Source organism: Silurus aristotelis, assembly GCF_946808225.1.
Source record: "Silurus aristotelis genome assembly, chromosome: 5".
Classification (NCBI taxonomy): Eukaryota; Metazoa; Chordata; class Actinopteri; order Siluriformes; family Siluridae; genus Silurus; species Silurus aristotelis.
Window position 1 is genome coordinate 7920101 of NC_139578.1, and position 18331 is coordinate 7938431.

Consider the following 18331-nt stretch of genomic DNA (forward strand, 5'->3'; position numbering starts at 1 on the left):
ATCATTTCATTGCCCTCTTAATGTGATGGTACTTTTTTTCTACAGTTCACTTCTTTGTGCATTAATACATTACACCTTTTTTTTGTCCGTCTGTTCACATAGCGTGTGTTAGCTATAGGTTTGTTAATCACCGCAATCGAGGAAAGAATTTCACAACACCCAGACCAATAAAAGTCTAAGATTGAGACACTTTGAATACTATAAGCCTACATAGCACATACTATAATCCTGATTTCTTGCTGTTATTGACCATTTTATTTCGCATTTCCAGTGATTTCTTGTCTTGAGTGTTTTTTCTTGCTTTTCTATTCCTGGAAGCTTTTGATTCAAAATGTATGAAATAATTCTTAAACCTTTGGAGAATAATAGCATTTCCTGAGCTTTTTCAACATGATGCTCTCTTTTTTAGTAATGTTTGTTTATGTTTTTTTTTTTTTTTTTTTTTTTTTTTTTTTTTTAAGTTTGCACCCTTTACCAGAAACATAACCTAATTGAGAACATATTACTCTGTTCTATTTTAAAGCCGCGCTGGTTTGATCTTTAGTTATAATGTAAGCATGACATTGACTTCAGGGTCTTCATTATGATGTTTATAGCTTGGTTTTGCTGTAGTATATGTTGATGAACTCCACAAGCAATATAGCCCATCATCAACTAAGGCAGGCTCAACCAGCAGAAGATGCTTTATTTATACTATTCATGCTTGGAATAGCATTTCAGAAAACTTGGAGCATTCCTTTAGATCTATGGTTTTAAATCAAGATAAAATGCATACTAGTTTATCTTTAGCTAGTTGCAGTTCTAGGGGTAAGGATAGCTCAGGGGTTAGGATGTTGGTTTTCTGATTGGGAGGTCATGAGTTCAAATTCACTGAAAAAACATTAGCTAATTCAAAGTCGCTCTGGATAAGAGTGTCTGATAAATGTAGGAGGTTTTTTTTGATAATTTTAGGGTTATTTAGGGTTTTTTTTCTTTTAGATTTCTAAGATTGGGTCGATAATTTGTCTTACAACATATTGACAGTCCTTTTAATCTTTCGTACATATGAATTTTACTATTTAATCCTTATCATTAGTTAATAAATTTGAACCTATAGGAAACCACTGGGATTCCAAGGAGCCAATGATGTTTCTGCAAGACCGCTGGACTTGCGAGAGGTCCAGTCTGAGCCAGCAATTGGATCCAAGTAGGCAGTAAACTATGCTGCATGTTAGACTGAGTTTGTGATTGATTTGCTCATTAGATGATAGCATTACTAGCCTTGTATGGTCCTAATGCATGTATGCATTCCTGAAAGTACTATGAGGAGTAAGGATGAAATTTCATTTCAATCTTTCCTCACTCCAAAAATGCTCCCAGTAAACATAAACTCGCGTTTTTAAGAGAATGAACATGATCTCCGTGTATGCATGTTAGATATGATAGACACCTGCCCTTGTCTTAGCCATCGGTGATGATTGCATGGTATTCTTCAGTGCACAAACATAACTTTACTGCCCCTAATGTAGGTTCTCCTGCTAAAGGTTCATATTTTTTTTTATTTTCCATACAGTATTCTAGGCTCCTTTACTTAGAATATTAGCTAGTTTTCCTGTAGAGCTATCATTCATCCACACGTCTAAACCCACATCCGAGTTTTCTATAGTTCCCAACCTCTTCGGTCTATTCAGCTGCTCCCAGAGGAGCTCTGTGGTCTAAGGGTGGGAGTGAAGGGCTATGGGAAAGTTTATCTCCATTCCACTCAGGGGGCAAATGGTTGTAGACATATATTTCCTCCATCAAGGGAGCCATATGTTTTTCAGTTATACTGTAGGACTGTAGAATTGTAAGCATCGGGCTTATTTCTGAACAGGCTAATGTGTTGTGATGAGGTGTGAAGAAGGGAAAGAAGTGAAGTGTAATTAGTCAGTGGTGTGATAGATGTGATAGAATGATATGTGCTGTCGGGTAATGTTGTGACGCCGCCTCACAGCTCTGTTCTGATACTGTGCTTTACTTATTATCCGTGTAAGAGTTTGTCTTTCTGTTGCCCAGATAGCTTCCAGGTCCACTACAATCAGTATTAAGTGGTGATATGTTTTGTTTCACCTTTTTACTGCATATTATCAATCTGGTGTCCAGGGTCCCTGGTGGTCTAGTGGTTAGGATGCGGCGCTCTCAACGCTGCGGCCCGGGTTCGATCCCCGGTCAGGGAACCAACCCCAGCCACTCTTACGTTAGGAAGGGCATCCAGTGTAAAAACATGTGCCAAATCAAACATGCGGCTGATCCGCTGTGGCGACCCCTGATGGGAGAAGCCGAAAGAAAGTTTTATCAATCTGGTGTCCAATCGTCTTTCTTCAATCATCTTTCTAACTCTTCAGGTAAATAAATAAGATAACATTCATGTGTTCCTGTCAAGAAAGCAGTAGGTGGTCAGTTGTTTTTTTGATTCACTGTAATACAGAATTTAGCTTGAGCCCTGGTGTAAAGAAGAATTCATGTGTGTGGGGAAAAGTGTACCAAGAACATCCTTGATGATTTGATCAATTGATGATTTGATCAATCGTCTATTAAAAATGCTGAGGATTGGCAAACAGAGGATCACATGTGAATCACAACATAACACATACGCTGTAAATGTTTAAAGGTCATGAGATAAGGGCCAAATTAAGATATGATGTCAGTTATCTGCCCTGCCAGTTTCCTGAAATCTTGTTAGCACTTTCAGCATGGGTGAAAGACAAAGTGTGAAGTGTAGTTTTTTTTGTTTTTTTTTTACTTTGAATAAATCACTTGATTTCATTTAATTAGGGTAAATTGCACCCAGCTATGATTTAGTGCAATTAGCAAAAGTCAGTATCTCACTGTCCAATTTAAATTTTTCCAGAAAACTTCGACTTTCTTTGCATTCATGTTTTCTTCCTACGACTGAGGAAACCTTATAAAATGGACAGAGGAACCTGGGATTTCGTTCTGAATCACCCGTGTGAAAACGAAATTAAGGGGGAAAAAAAAGCATAATGCAGGAGAGAGCATAAAGAGAGGACAAATTGGCTTTGCTTCAGTTCTTCCTAGTGATTCAGCACCGTGTTGTATCTGCATGGGTTTCACTGGATGCACAAATGCACGCACACACTCGCAAATAATACGAACGAACATCTTCTGAATCTCCAGAATTGCTTTCAATATCACACTTCCTTGCACCTTTTCCTTTTCATTTATCCAATCTTTCTCTCTCCTTCTCTCTCTCTCTCTAACTGTAACTACTCTGCTTCCTCTCTATATCTCTCCTACTTTTCTCTCTCTCTCACACACACACATACACACACATGCACAGCTGGAACAATTCTGGACGGGTCCCAGTTATTCAGCAGATGGCCTGTGGACTCTGCTATCAGTCACCATAGTAACATGCATTTCTCTCTCTCTCTCTCTCTCTCTCTCTCTCTCTCTCTCTCTCTCTCTCTCTCTCTCTCTCTCTCTCTCTCTCTCTTTCTCTCTCTTTCTCTCTCTCTCTCTCTCTCTCTTTCTCTCCCTATATCTTTCTATCCCTGTTTTCCCCATTTGTAGTGCCAAGAGAAGGAAAATGGCAGACAAGATTCTCCCTCAGAGGGTGAGGTGCATCTCTGTGGTTATTCTTTCTCTTTGTTTTGTCTGTGTCCTGCATTGTTTTGTTTTGTTCCAAGTCGACGATACAGGTAAATCCATTGGCTGGTTCTATGGGAGGGAATTAGAGGTTGCGACGCGGGAATGTGTGCTGTAACAAGGGCACCTCTCCTGCCTTCAGGAGTGTGTGCGGTTTTTGAGTTCTTGGGGTGTGTAACGGTGCGGCGGCTGCTCCATAAGTTCACTGAGAGGTGCCACAGGATAAAAAAATGACTGTGGAGGAAAGCCATGGTGCAGCTGGGATAAATGTGCATCTCTGACTATTACTATTACAGAGAAGAGAGGAAAAAAAAACAGAATGAATGACAGGATAGTTTTTGTCCCATGCTTATTTCGAATGCATGTTCTGTATCCTTTACACTTTATTTTTGTCTTTACCAAGAGCACTAGATGCTCTGGGTTTATTGTGCTTCTGAATGATGCAACACAATGAAAAATCTGGAGCGTGTTGAATAACTAGGAAAGGAAAGGGCATATTTCTTTTAGATTTTCTTGGCTCGGTTTCAGTGTCAGGTTCAGCACTTTTAGCTGATTAGTTAATTAGTGGAAGAGTAATGAGCAACGTCACCTTCAGACTTCAGAGAATTTCACCTGATCTGTTTTAGCATGAGATAAATGATATATTCATGCAGTTTAAGGATGTTGTGAGAGATTAACAATGGCTGTCATCACCCGTGTTACTCATTCACGTGTCACCTCGTCCCATTAGATTCGTGAGTTGGTGCCCGAGTCGCAGGCGTACATGGACCTTTTGGCTTTCGAGCGCAAACTGGATCAAACTATTATGAGAAAGCGGGTGGATATTCAGGAGGCGCTCAAGAGACCGATGAAGGTATGTGCTATAATCAGTGATTATCCTGATCTTCAGTGTCCATCATAGATTTTTGACTAGTGAAAAAAATACATACTTAAGAAATCAGTCAATTGTTGCTATAAACTGTATATAAAACACTATACTATATAAGCTTTCAGGTTTTAATACTGGCAATGTTATAGCGATATTATAGCGATGTGTCTGTAAATAATACTGCAATTGGATAAAAATTTCCATCATAAGCAGTTTCCAATTCATTCATGTATAAATATCCTTCTCAAAAGCAAAAGCGCAAGCTCCGACTGTACATATCGAACACCTTTAACCCCGCCAAGCCTGATTCGGACGACTCAGAGGGCAGCATTGCATCCTGGGAGCTGAGAGTAGAAGGCAAGCTGCTAGATGATGTGAGCGAACGCCAAACTTCCCAGTAAAATGCATTTTATTTTGAAGCACACTGTTGTCATACATATGTTGATATATATATATATATATATATATATATATATATATATATATATATATATATATATATATATATATATATATATATTATTCTACACAATTGAACAACTATTATTTAGTCATTTCAGGTTGATATTGTTTTGTTTTTTTTAACCGGAAGATGTGAAAAGGCTGATATGACATTCGGCTTTGTGAATACCAGCGAGTGTGCTTCAGTGGGTTACAGCCTTGGAGAACATTTTCTGAAAGCGATTTTATTTGTTTGTTCAGAGTAAAATAATTTACTCTGAACATTCAAATTTTTTTCCCTCTACTTCCTGCATTGTGCAATTGCTGAGTTATAGATGCACAATGAACAATATTTTGTGTGTGTGTGTGTGTGTGTGTGTGTGTGTGTGTGTGTGTGTGTGTGTGTGTGTGTGTGCGCTTGCTTGTGATTGTAACACTGAAATAAATACTGTCTTTTTTTTCTATTAGCCTGGAAAGCAAAAAAGGAAGTTTTCTTCATTCTTCAAGAGTTTGGTAATTGAGCTGGATAAGGACCTGTATGGCCCCGATAACCACTTAGTAGAGGTATGAATCCATCTGTTCGACATTCCTGCATGACTATGACTAAGATTAATAAAGGTGTTTGGTGTTGGTTAAAGGTTATTGAATGTTTTACAAATGTAATTTTTTACATTTATTTTTATAATCTGAGATTTCATGTGTAAACTTAACAACATGGTAGATGAAGGTAAAAAAAAAAAAAAAAAAAAAAAAGGACACTTTTGACTTTTTGACTTTCCCCCAATCACCAGCTCCGTTTTCAAAGTATTCTTGCAAACCAGCTGTGGGCCAGAATAAGTGTGTGTGTGTGTGTGTGTGTGTGTGTGTGTGTGTGTGTGTGTGTGTGTGTGTGTGTGTATATATATATATATTTATGTATATACAGTGGGGCAAAAAAAAGTATTTAGTTAGCCACCAATTGTGGAAGTTCTCCCACTTAAAAAGATGAGAGAGGCCTGTAATTTTCATCATAGGTACACTTCAACTATGAGAGACAAAATGAGGGAAAAAAATCCAGAAAATGCAGAAGTGTAATGATTTTGGGTGGTGCAAGGATGCATGATTTTAAAGTGGTGCAAAATAGTGCAAAACACAGAAGAAAAGTGACAGTGCAGTGGTGATTGTTAACACCATATCAGCTGTTCAGTGCAGAAACAGCCACAGGAAAGAAGCTATTTTTCAGTCTATTTGTTGTGGCTCTGAGACAAAGGTAGCGTCTGCCCGATGGGAGAAGTGTAAACAGTCCGTGGTTGGGGTGAGAGGGATCTTTGATGATGCTCCTCGCCCTTTGCAAACAGTGTTTTTTGAAAATGTTCTCCAAGGTGGGTAGTTCAATACCGATGATTTGTTGGGCGGTTATTACCACCCTCTGAAGGGGTTTACGGTCTGAAGCTGTGCAGCTGCTGTACCACACTGAGATGCAGTTTGTGAGGATACTCTCAATGGTACAGCGGTAAAAGTTCTCCAGTATCCTGTAGCACAGACAGGATTTTTTAAGTCTCCTCAGAAAATATAGGTGCTGTTGTTCCTTTCTGATCAGGATGGAAGAGTTCAGAGACAAGGTGAGGTCCTCAGAGATGTGTATTCCAAGGAATTCGAAACTGGGTACACGCTCAACAGCAGTTCCGTTGATGTGAATTGGAGGATGAGTGTAAGTGTAAGTGAAGGAAGCAGCAGTTTGTCATGGTTTGTCTTTTGATTCGATTTTTCATTTGTAAGTTCCTTATGGGGTGGGTGCGTGTAATGTTATGCTCTCTTTCCTAGTCGATCAGCGAGACACTAACTATTTGTGGGAGTCCACTAATCGTTTTTTTTTTTCCAAGAGTGTTGCGCTGTCCTGTGGCGAATATATGCAGGTGTGTGATACACGATACACGATGGCTAGCTTCCCATGCTAACATTCTGCCTTCTTGTTTAATGGCTGTTATGTGATAAGGAAGAGAACTAGATATTGCTTCAAAATCGGTGAACGGCCAAACCTTAATCTATGTTAAAATATTAATCTTACCCAGAGTTTGCCTCTTTTGTAGATTTTAGGACCTTGAAGTTTGCAGTAGGGCTGAAACGATTCCTCTAATAACTTGAATAATTTGAATACAAAAATTAATCAAGGCTGAGAAACTGTGTTTCCCCACGGGCCATTATAACTGACGCACCACCCGCTACATTCTGGAGTGCTCTGGACAGGTGAACACTATAGGAGCTCGTTTCTGCCACATAAAAAAAAAAAGTTCTCACAATTCTGACTTTAATTTTCGCAATTCCAATTTTTTTTCCTGCAATTCTTTTTTTTTTTTTTTTTTTTTTTTTTTTCTTTCTTTCTTTCTTGCCAATTGGGCAGCATCACCCCCTTTGTAGTGCCAGAAATCTTTACACACTGAAAATAAAAATAGGCTACAATCAGTAGAATCGCAAGGTATCAAAACAAGCCTCCGTTCCCTGGAGAGAACTCTGTCCAACAATTAGCTCTGGAGAAGACGGAACAAGATGAAGCAGAGGAGGCCTCGTTCATATACCAACAGCTTCAAACTTCAGGCCCATGACATGACTACAGGTGGATGCACCAGACATTTACGAGGAATAGTTGGAATTGCGAGAAATAAAGTTGGAATTAGGCAAACATTTTTTTAAGTGGAAACAGGCTTCCAAACAATACAGAAGACACCGCAGAATGAAAAATGGAGGAATGAGGAAAAAACAGTGCGAGGTGGGGAGACGATTCAGTCCAAAGAAAACGACAGAAAGTTTCCAATGTTTGGGATCATTTCAAATGAAATGAAATGCCCTAAATGGGTTTAGTTTTCACGGATTGCAATTTCCGCAATAGAAATGTTAATATTTTTCTAAAAAGAAAACAAATTACTTGTTCGTTTTAAGAGACCTGTCTTATTATCGCTTGTATATTTAGTATTGTTCTTTTAAAAATGACTTATTTTCCGATTAATCCGAATAATCCGTAGAATACCCGATTACTAAAATAATCGATAGCTACAGCCCTAGTTTGCAGTCTTGCTCCTTTGTACTCTTTTTAGCAACAAAACACTCTTTTACAGTGGCACAATGAGCTTTTTGGTGCAAGATAAACTCACTGAATGGCCGCAGGAAGTGGGGGTGCAGGGGGTGCTGCAGCACCCCCTATTGGCGAGAGAGAGATTTTTTTTAAATGTAGGCTATTAAAAATATTTTGCACAATTTATAAATTCCTTATGAATATTTTAGGAAATGATTTTAAAACACGTAGGCTATTAAGTGTATTTTGGATTTTAATTTAATTATTTAGATTATTTTAATTATATTGATTTTTCAAGTTCATTTGTAAAGCGCGTTTCACGCGCGCGGGTGATTTTAGTTTGGCTTTCTCTGGCAGCGCGCAAACATAGCCTAAATGCCTTGCCCTTGTGGAAGATAAAATTAGCTCTTCGTACCTTTTACAACAACATGAAGATATCAGAAAAAGAGATCGGTGGTCTCTTTCCTGCTCGTGTTCCACATCCCTCTCAAAGCGCAGAGCGGTAGGGTATAACGCGTCTTTGTGTGGAAATATAAAACTGGTTTTTTTTTTGTTTGTTTGTTTGTTTTTTTTTTAATGGATTCAACTTTATTATATTATGTAAGTTACCAGTATTTACGGATATTTATTTCAATGCTTTACAGGCTTTAGTGTGTTGTTTCTTTGGCTTTTTTTTTTTATTATTATTTCAAAACAACCCCCCAACCACCACAACACCGCCGGTATTTGGTCCACTACCACCGCGGTGGTAAAAAAAAAAACTGCCATCGTCACAGCCCTATGTTATTTTTTAAAATGTATTCTAAATAGGCCTATAGGCTCATAGGTTTTTTTTGTCAAAAAAAAATAAAAAATAAAAATTCACAGCACCCCCTGTTCAAAATTACTTCCAGCGGCCCTGACTCACTAGATCAAAAAAATAAATTTTTCGAGTTACCATAGCAATATCTTACAAAAACTATTGTCCATGACACTTTTGAGCCATGGCAATGAAGCAAGAAGAATTTATTTTTTCTAGTACATAATGGAATGCAAAAATGATCAAACCAAAATATTACTGCACTTGAGAAACTAAACATATTGCTTTAGTCTCCCCTCCATTCTTTTTTTTTTTAATATGTGATTTTTTAAGAATTGCGTGTTTTCCAATATAACTGGATAGTTTTCTCGGCAACAGTAAGCGCAGTACTTAATGACTTGGAATTGTACGTTAGAGCAACTTGCTGATGCTGTTCATGCTACCCTGAGCATTTTACTTAATACTTATAGATGTTTTTATTTATGGATAGTTAGCAGGCTCAGTATGCTTTTGTGAAAAAAGGGTCTTTACCACCAACCCAATAGCATTGTCTTTCACCATGCCATAGTTTTGCTGAAAAATGGTGTGTGTGTGTGTGTGTGTGTGTGTGTGTGTGTGTGTGTGTGTGTGTGTGTGTGTGTGTGTGTGTGTGTGTGCGTGTGTGTGTGTGTTTATTCACTGTACTCTCCTAAATGTCCTTGGTGCCTGCAGGTTTTTATCAAACCAAATACCAGACTGAGGTGTGTAATAAAACAGTGATTTACCTGCTTAGGGAGGCCTTGAGAGCTCATCCTGTGTCCAACAACACTAAGTGAGTTGAGCTATGAGTCACTGCTATTATGATTGAAGGGCCACTGGGAGATAGTCATACTTTCAGCAAAAACAAGTGTCTATAAAGGTCCTTAGTATTAAAGAGTTTCAGTTGAACTCTAGACAAACAGCATTCCAACAAAACAGCCTCAAAAAGCCATTTTAATAATAATGGTATTCGCTAACTAGATCCACAGAACAGTCCAATTAAAAGCTTTTGAATCATGAGCACAACTCACAGGCAGACACTGCTTAGTCTTTGCTCGTATTCATTGTACTCTCCTGTAATGCCCTTGGGTTAATGAACGTTCCCCTCGGAACGTATTGGAACTGCAAGGCCAGCTCTTTTGTTTTAGCGCTACATTGAAAATGATTGGGGGGAGTGGTGGCTCCAGCGGTTAAGGCGCTGGGTTACCGATCGGAAGGTCGGGGGTTCAAGCCCCGGTATCGCCAAGCTGCCACTCTTGGGCCCTTGAGCAATGCTCCAGGGGACCCTTACGAGAAAAATAAATCCAGGACCGTGACGTCCGAGCGACGTGGGGCCGCCTTCCCGTGGGCTCACCACCTGCAGGAGGGACCGTAAGGGACCGGTGCTGAGAGGATTGGGCAGCAGTCGAAGGCGGGGGCCTTGACAGCCCGATCCCTGGACACGGAGAAGTGTCTGGGGAATCTGCTTAGACTGCTGCCCCCACGACCCGAATTACGGAGAAGATAAAATAAAAATGATTGAGTTTGAGCTCTAAAGATGAATATGAGACGATGGATCTACGTTTCAACATTCATTTTCTGATATTTACATCTAGTGTTAACTTAGAACATGACATATTTTTAATGTGGGCTAAATTACTAGACTATGTTCCTTGTTGATTGTTTAAACAGTTAATAGCTCCAAGTCTACTTTTGCTTTGAGCTCTGGGTTTCATCTGTGAAGAGAGCATTCGTTGTATAAAACCAGAGAGGAGCCTATGGGAAAAAAGCAAGTGAAAATCATTGATGTTCCAATAACCAGACATGGAACAGGTCAAAATGGAAAACGGAAGCATTTGGTGGCAATACAATTGTCAGGAACTGTAAAGAAACCCTAAAAAATAAAGGGTCAGAAGTCTAGAGGCCATACAACAAGAAGCCTCTACCAAAGTGCTGGAAAGGTTAAAGTTTGGAAAAAGAAAGGAATTGCTCTTAATCCAAAAAACAAGCTCAGTTGAGGTAAATTCAGTACATGGGCTTGCATGGAGCAGGGTCGCTAATCTTTATTGATGATGTGACTCAAATGAAAGCAGCAGTATGAATTTAGAAGTTTACAGAAACCTTGTCTGACACTTCACATAGAAATGTATCGAATCTAATTGGGAGGAAATTCACTATGCAGCAAGAGTATGACACAAAACTCACTGCCATCATAACAAAGGCCTTCATTAGGAGGAAGCATGGAAGGTTTTAGACAGCCGTAGATATTTACCAAACCTTAACCCAATTAAGCAGCATTTCACCTTTTGAAAAAGAGACTGAACAGAGAATCCCTTCAACACAAACAATTAGTAAAGGCAAAAAAACAAAAGGCATGTATTTCAAGACTTTGTTCCAATCCTTTTGCTCACCAGAAAAAAATCGGATGGTCTGCCACCCAGTAGTTTAATATCACAGTATGAAAGATAAAATTTCATCTCAAATCCAGATGTCTTCAGCATATAGTAAAAGCAATATAATCGGCCTTGCTTTTTCAATCATCTCAGAAGGAAATGTGTGTAATTCTTAGTCTATTGTCTTCTCTTTGCTCCATCAGTGGCATCGCACTCAGACAACCCAGGAGACGGATGGCTTCCAGGTGAAGAGGCCTGGAGATGTGAATGTTCGGTGCACACTGCTTCTAATGCTTGATTACCAGGTGTGATCAATTCAATTTTCAATTCATTTTTATTTGTATAGTGCTTCTAACAATGAACATTGTCTCAAAGCAGCTCCACACAGATAATGCGGTGATTAAAAATGAATATGTTCTTTATGAGTAAGTTTGTCCCCGATGAGCGAGCCGGTGGTGACTGTGGCAAGGAAAAACTCCCCGAGATGGCATAAGGAAGAAACCTTGAGAGGAACCAGACTCAAGAGGGAACCCATCCTCATCTGGGTTGCACCGAATGTCCATTTGTGGCAGGTATACAATGTTGCGGGGTGCAGTGATGATGATCAAAAGCGAACTGTATTCCTGAGTCAGTGTAGGAGACTGTTGACATCAACTACAATCCATCCTCAAAGCTCCCGTTCTTACTCCGGAATTTCATGGAACCACCCAAGGCGTTAATGACAAACCTTCCCCAGCTGCACAGAGTGGCCTCCAGTCAAAGAGAACACTATCCAGAGGCAGGCCTGGACGAAGTGGAAAGATCCACGGAGGGGAGAGGGGCAGGAACAGTGGTCACTGGAGCCTCAGGAGCATGTTTCACTCGACCGAGAGAGAGAGAGAGAGAGAGAGAGAGAGAGAAAGAAAGAGAGAGAGAGAGAGAGAGAAGAGGGTGACAGGAAGAGAAGGATATGGATTATTAAGTGTACCTATTGTTGCATGAGAGTTAAAGTCACTGTGCAGTTTGGACTCCGGCAAGACTCGCTATGGCAGCATAACTAAAAGGGAGAACCAGAAGGCAACACAGACATGAGGGATCTCTGGGATAAGAGACGACCTGCCACACCACCATCAACAAACCTGAGTGAACACGTGAATGTGAGGGGACGACAGCGTACAAATATCCCAGTTCACCAAACACTCTATATCAATGTTCCCTCCAGATCTGAGCCTTTACCTGAGAAAAAATCTACTGTTCATTTACATTATTTAGCATACAATACCAACTAGTATTGTAATTAGATTCACTCTAACTAGATTTTTACAGGAACCTTTTCACAAATCATCACTTCTAGCAATGTGTCAGGGTTGTGCTGAATTGTACAGATTTGCATTACCCATCAACCCTTGAATAATTTGTCCAACGAGAGTACTCACACCTTTTTCCTGTTTCTCGCAATCAGTGTCACCATACTAGTTCCAGCTTCTGTGTGTCTCGTTGTCAAGCTTTTGTTGTTGCTCTTTTTGTTTGGTTTGGTTTTGATTTGTGATTGACTACTGTGGTACCCAGATTTTTTCTCTCTCATTCAAGATTGAGAAAAAAAAAAAGAATATTCCTTAAATAATCATGAAATAAAAAATGTTATTAATATGTCAGGAATAACAAATAAGCATTTGGTTATGCAAAAATAATGCATAAATGGTTTGTTCACACTTATTGTTCTGGTTGTACAATCATTCCCTCATTAGTCTCTCTCACCATCTGTCTCAAGAACAAACGCAAACCTGTAATTTTACAGAAAATCAAGAGGGCATAAACTTTTCTGAGTGGGGAAACTTTGACTCTTACAAATGCTAAATATATGTCTTTTAACAAAAATTTCACGACACCAACGTTTCTGCTTTTTGCAGGGTTTTTTTTTTTTATCCGGTTCTTATTTCTCTTCGATTATGTAGAGCGCTCATTATAAAAGCATATGAGCTGTAACTATGGAAACAATTACATACTAATGAGCAGATTAATATAAAACCCGTCATTCACGTGACAGTCAGAATTTATATACAAACTGCGCTGTTATACAAAAATAATTCACACCTAGGGACCAATCAGATTCCAGAGTTGAACCGTGATGTGGTGTAAGAATGTATAACACACTTTAGATGATTTGTATACTTTATACTGGCTTTATAAATCTAGAAAGCACTGTTTGCCTCTCAGTCTGCTGACCTGCTGGACTGCTGACTAAGAACAAGAATTTCTACTTAAGGCAGATGCACACTGCGATTTTTTTTGTCAGAGGTAAATTTTGGAAATCCTAAAATATTCCTATATTCTTATGCTAAAATCTGTAGTCTTATAATGGCCGTTGCGATAATTTGTTTACCGATTAAATTCTGGCAGTGTCAGAAAGTTTGACTTTTGTTACAATGACCATCAAACCAAAAACCAATAGGAGCGACAAACCTGATAACGCAATTATCACGACAACTTAAAACCACCTCATAAAAAATGTCGAAACGTCTCAGCTGGACAGTACAGCAAGAAGAGAAACTTATTGAGTTATGGAGAGTTTGTGTGGCGTTTTTATTATGAAGGCATGTCATGAACAATATTTACGCAACAGATTGTTTTCTAGCTACCATGAGTGAGAAAATGCGGATTGATTCCGTCAAACTTCGGACGATACTTTTTCTTGTGTGCATCAGTTTTTGACTGTTGTATAGTCTGACTTTATAACCATTGAGCTCCTACAGTGTGATATGGGGATCATGTTTGTACAGTCCGACTAACAACATCCACAAAGGACCGTTAAATCTCACAGCGTGAGCCCGGCATTACATAAATTAATTTTGGGCAAAATTAATATAGAATCTAGTGACTATGTAATATGTCATAATTAGTTATGAGTCTGTCAAGTTAATAGTTCATTTTCAATTTTTGTCATTGCTACAAATTTAGAACACCCACACAAACTTCAGATACTTAATGCTCACAAAAAGCAAGTAGTTAAACTTGAGGGTTTTTGTTTACTGGTTAACAATTATATAAAATACTGACTACTGCTTTACTGACAAATAGATTGTAAAAACATTGCCCAGTTTAAAGTGAGGCACAAAATACTGTTCTGCTGTCCAACTGCCGTGGAACACTTGTTCACCAAAAATAATTACGGAATTACTTTTGCTATTAAGTATAAAAATTACTTCAAAATTTATCATAGCGTACCACAGGAGAGGGGTGTTCAGACGTTACCATGCCAATCGGCCATCTCCCCAAAAATGGGTATAAAATTTTAAATAAGAATGTGTGCATTATAAGAATATTATGGGCGGTAAATATCGGGGTATATGACTTCAGCATGGCACATTCTTTTATTCCATACAGGCAAGTATGTGGACCAAATGGGTGTGAGGAAAAATTTTAGAATTTGGGTGATGTGATGGTCCATGACAGTCACTATCCAGGACCATTCTCATGCTAATTGAATTTGGCACTTGGTAATCTCAACATATGCATGAACTCTGATGAGTGAGCTATTAACATGATCGTTGATGGTTGTGCAGTGGTTGACCATTTGACACATTTACATTCCTATTTGGAATGCAAGTTTTTTTTGCAATTGCAAAGACTAAGACGAATTTCACTTTGTAAAGCAGTGAATAGTAGTGATTTCAATTGCATTATAAAGTGACCTTTTTGTTGGCATATCTACTGTATACTTCTATATTGACAATGGCCTTGTTGGATCCCTTTTAAGTGAATGTTTTATCTCCTTCCTCAAGCCACCCCAGTTTAAGCTTGACCCTCGGCTTGCTCGTCTGCTGGGCATTCACACCCAGACCCGCTCCTGCATCATCCAAGCTTTGTGGCAGTATGTCAAGACAAACAAGCTGCAGGACTCCCACGAAAAGGAATATATAAACTGTGACAAGTATTTCCAGCAGGTACCTTAGCACCTTTAACATTTAGTATCTAACAAAATGACAGCATAATTATTATTATTATTATTATTACTGTATTACAGCATACAATGGGATTGTTAGACCATTTTTGGCTTTGAAACATTTGCATTATTCTGTTGAGTATATAGTGCAGTTTGTAAATCTATGGTTTGTTATTGTTATTTCCTGTCTTTGACACTATAACATATACCAAGGGTGTGCAAAATGCAGCCAATTGTCCAATGTGCACTGTGTGCTCAAACATTTGTGGACACCTGACTGAGATTTGTATGTATTTTATGAAATTTTATTCCACATTTAGTCTCCATTTACTGTTTTAATAACCTCTAGGTTGTGGAGATTTGTGCTCAATCAGCCACAAGTGTGTTAGTAAAATCAGGTACTGATTTAGGTAAGGAGGTCTGGGGTACAGTCAGTGTTCCAATTCATCCTAAAAGTGTTCAGTAGGTTTGAGGCAGGCCACTCCAACACATGTAAACTATACATTCATGGGGCACAGATGCATTGTCAGGCTGAAACAGGTTTGGGTCTCCTAGTTCAAATGAGGGAAAGAATGTAATTCTGCTACATCCAAAGACAATTGTACAATTGTGTGCATGCAAATTTGGGGTAAGAGTTTGGATGATGAACCACATATCTCTGGAAAAGTCAGGTGTCCCAATTCTTTTCTCCATATAGTGTAGCTTCTGTATAAGAATGTATTATACGTGATTTGGTTGATATTTCTTCTATGTCTGTTGTACTTACTTAATATCTCCTGTACATTTTTCACTGCCATAGCTTTTATATTTTTTGCTGTTTCTACATATATATTACATACTGTACATATAATGCATATTTATCTGCATTTGTCAGTTTGCACAATTGCTACTATTTGCATGTTTGGAAAACTGCATTTTGTTGTCTATCTATCTATCAATCTATCTATCTATCGATCTATCTATCTATCTATCTATCTATCTATCTATCTATCTATCTATCTATCTATCTATCTATCTATCCATCTATCCATCTATCCATCTATCCATCCATTCATCCATCCATCCATCCATCCATCCATCCATCCACCCATCTAAACTTTGTAACCACTGCTGGAGCACATTATAATTTACACTATGTGCATACCTGACATGTGGTTTAATAGTATAATTGATGTAACCAGGTATAAACATAGATTTATTTAAAGTGGTCTTGTACATGTTGCAGATCTTCGACTGCCCACGTCTGAAATTCAGTGAGATTCCTCAGCGGCTCACTAACCTGCTGCTGCCCCCTGACCCAATTGTGATCAACCATGTCATCAGGTAAAACTCACTTGTGTTCCAAATGCATAAGGAGCCCCTACTTGGATTCCTCTTTTTTATACAGTTAAATATTATGTACCTGTTTAACAGCGTTGACCCCAATGACCACAAGAAAACAGCCTGTTATGACATCGATGTCGAGGTGGATGATCCTCTAAAGACCCAGATGAATGGTTTTCTGCTTTCAACGGCAAATCAGCAGGAAATAGCTTCACTAGACAACAAGGTCAGCACAACACAACAAGAGCTGCTATATCACTGATATACTGCATGTATAGGGATTGATTAAGAAGTTAATATCCCTGAACATTTTTTTGTTTTTGAAGTTTTTTGAAGTAAAAAAACAATGTATATAATATAAGATAATTACTGATACCACTCTGAAGTGTCACTATACCAACCCATTTGCCAACAATAACCATTTTTGTTGATTATAGAACAGCAGGCTATATTTCCTTTCTAAAGTTTAACATAAAAAATTTTTTTCCCTGTTTTCACTTACATTATAGTAGCTATAAATGATCATTCCCTCAACAGATTTTCTTTAAAATACTTTTTATATGTTAATTAGACCTGGAGAGTATTCTGCTTTTCATGTATGCATCATTTCTGGTTAAAGTATAATAAAGATGAGTAAATACTTCTTCATTAATCCCCAAGGGTTAATTTGATTAATGTTACAAAGCTTTTTGCCCTAAAGACTTTTGCAATTCTTTAACTTATTGCAATCCCACTAACACTGGAGACTACTTCTAAAAACAAAAAGGTCAATAAAAAAAGGTGGTAGTGGTTTAACACTTTTCTTGGCCTTCAATGTATTTATTCCTTCTGCAACTTTTTTATTCAGTAGAAACAAATGATTTTTTCTAGTACATCAAGTTAAAAGATTATACCAGACATGGTTGGGTTTCTGTGTGTAAAGTACCATGACTTTTTTGATGGTGTACCATATACATTGGCCACAATAAAATCCTATGATTTATTCCTAGGCTTGGTAAACAAAGAAACACATCTTAAAAGAAGTATAAATTCCTAAAGCCTGTAGTGTCTACTTTAATTTGTCATTAGCCACTATGATGAAGTCAAACAAAAAAAGAAGTTAAATGCCGAGTTAAACAAGAACATTAAGTTCCACCAGTGCTGCTGCCAAAATTGTACTCGAAATTCAATTAGCGTCTTCTGATGATCAGAAGTGGCACAACACCTGTATGTGGTACATCATCTCTCCATTCTCTTGCTGTCTCTTTCTACAAGATCCCTCAATGCCACAACCAATGTACTACATATAGAGAGATGTATATGCATTTCTCTTGATTCATCCCATATTTTTACAAGTGTTTTTGTGGTTGCTCAGATCCATGAGACCATTGAATCCATCAACCAGTTGAAGATCCAAAGAGACTTCATGCTCAGTTTTTCCAGAGATCCCAAAGGTTACATCCAGGACTGGATCTGTTCACAAAACCGAGACCTAAAGGTCAGAACGTTTTTTTTTTGTTTTTTTTTTTACTTTTCATGAGAATATACACACATTTTATTTCTGATAAAATTTGAGAATCTGTAGGAAATATAAATGTAAGACGTTATTAATAATATACTTTGTGGGCAAAAGTATTGGGACACTTTTCCAGCTATCTGTTGTTCCTCCTCAAACTGTAACCACAACCGTTGAATGTTGTAGCTTGACATTTCTCCTTCACTTAAGCTAGGAGATCCAAACCTGTTCCAGCATGATAATACCCCTGAGCATAAAGCCAGCTCCATGAAGATATGCTTTACATGGGTTGGAGTGGAAGATCTTGAGTGGTCTGCTATAGAGCTCTGACCTCACCCCTATTGGAACCACCATTGTGATGAATTGGTACACTAACTGAACCCCAGGCCTTATCAGCCTACATCAATACCTGCCTTT

General features: G+C 38.3%; 1 protein-coding gene across 5 annotated transcripts in view; it reads left to right on the forward strand.

The window, feature by feature from the left end:
• The window catches only part of smarcd3a (SWI/SNF related BAF chromatin remodeling complex subunit D3a), a 34283-nt gene that overhangs the window by 11305 nt on the left and 4647 nt on the right, over positions 1 to 18331 (forward strand). For 3 of the 5 annotated variants that reach the window (XM_083541784.1, XM_083541783.1, XM_083541782.1), the window contains exons 3-11: positions 3553 to 3595; positions 4358 to 4480; positions 4747 to 4869; positions 5405 to 5500; positions 11378 to 11479; positions 14936 to 15097; positions 16322 to 16419; positions 16510 to 16645; positions 17774 to 17896. In XM_083541784.1, the coding sequence (XP_083397910.1) occupies positions 3553 to 3595; positions 4358 to 4480; positions 4747 to 4869; positions 5405 to 5500; positions 11378 to 11479; positions 14936 to 15097; positions 16322 to 16419; positions 16510 to 16645; positions 17774 to 17896 (1006 nt within the window). Of the gene's footprint in view, positions 1 to 1096; positions 1187 to 3552; positions 3596 to 4357; positions 4481 to 4746; positions 4870 to 5404; positions 5501 to 11377; positions 11480 to 14935; positions 15098 to 16321; positions 16420 to 16509; positions 16646 to 17773; positions 17897 to 18331 lie in introns of all 5 variants that reach the window. The other 2 variants (XM_083541781.1, XM_083541780.1) reach the window with 1 other exon arrangement.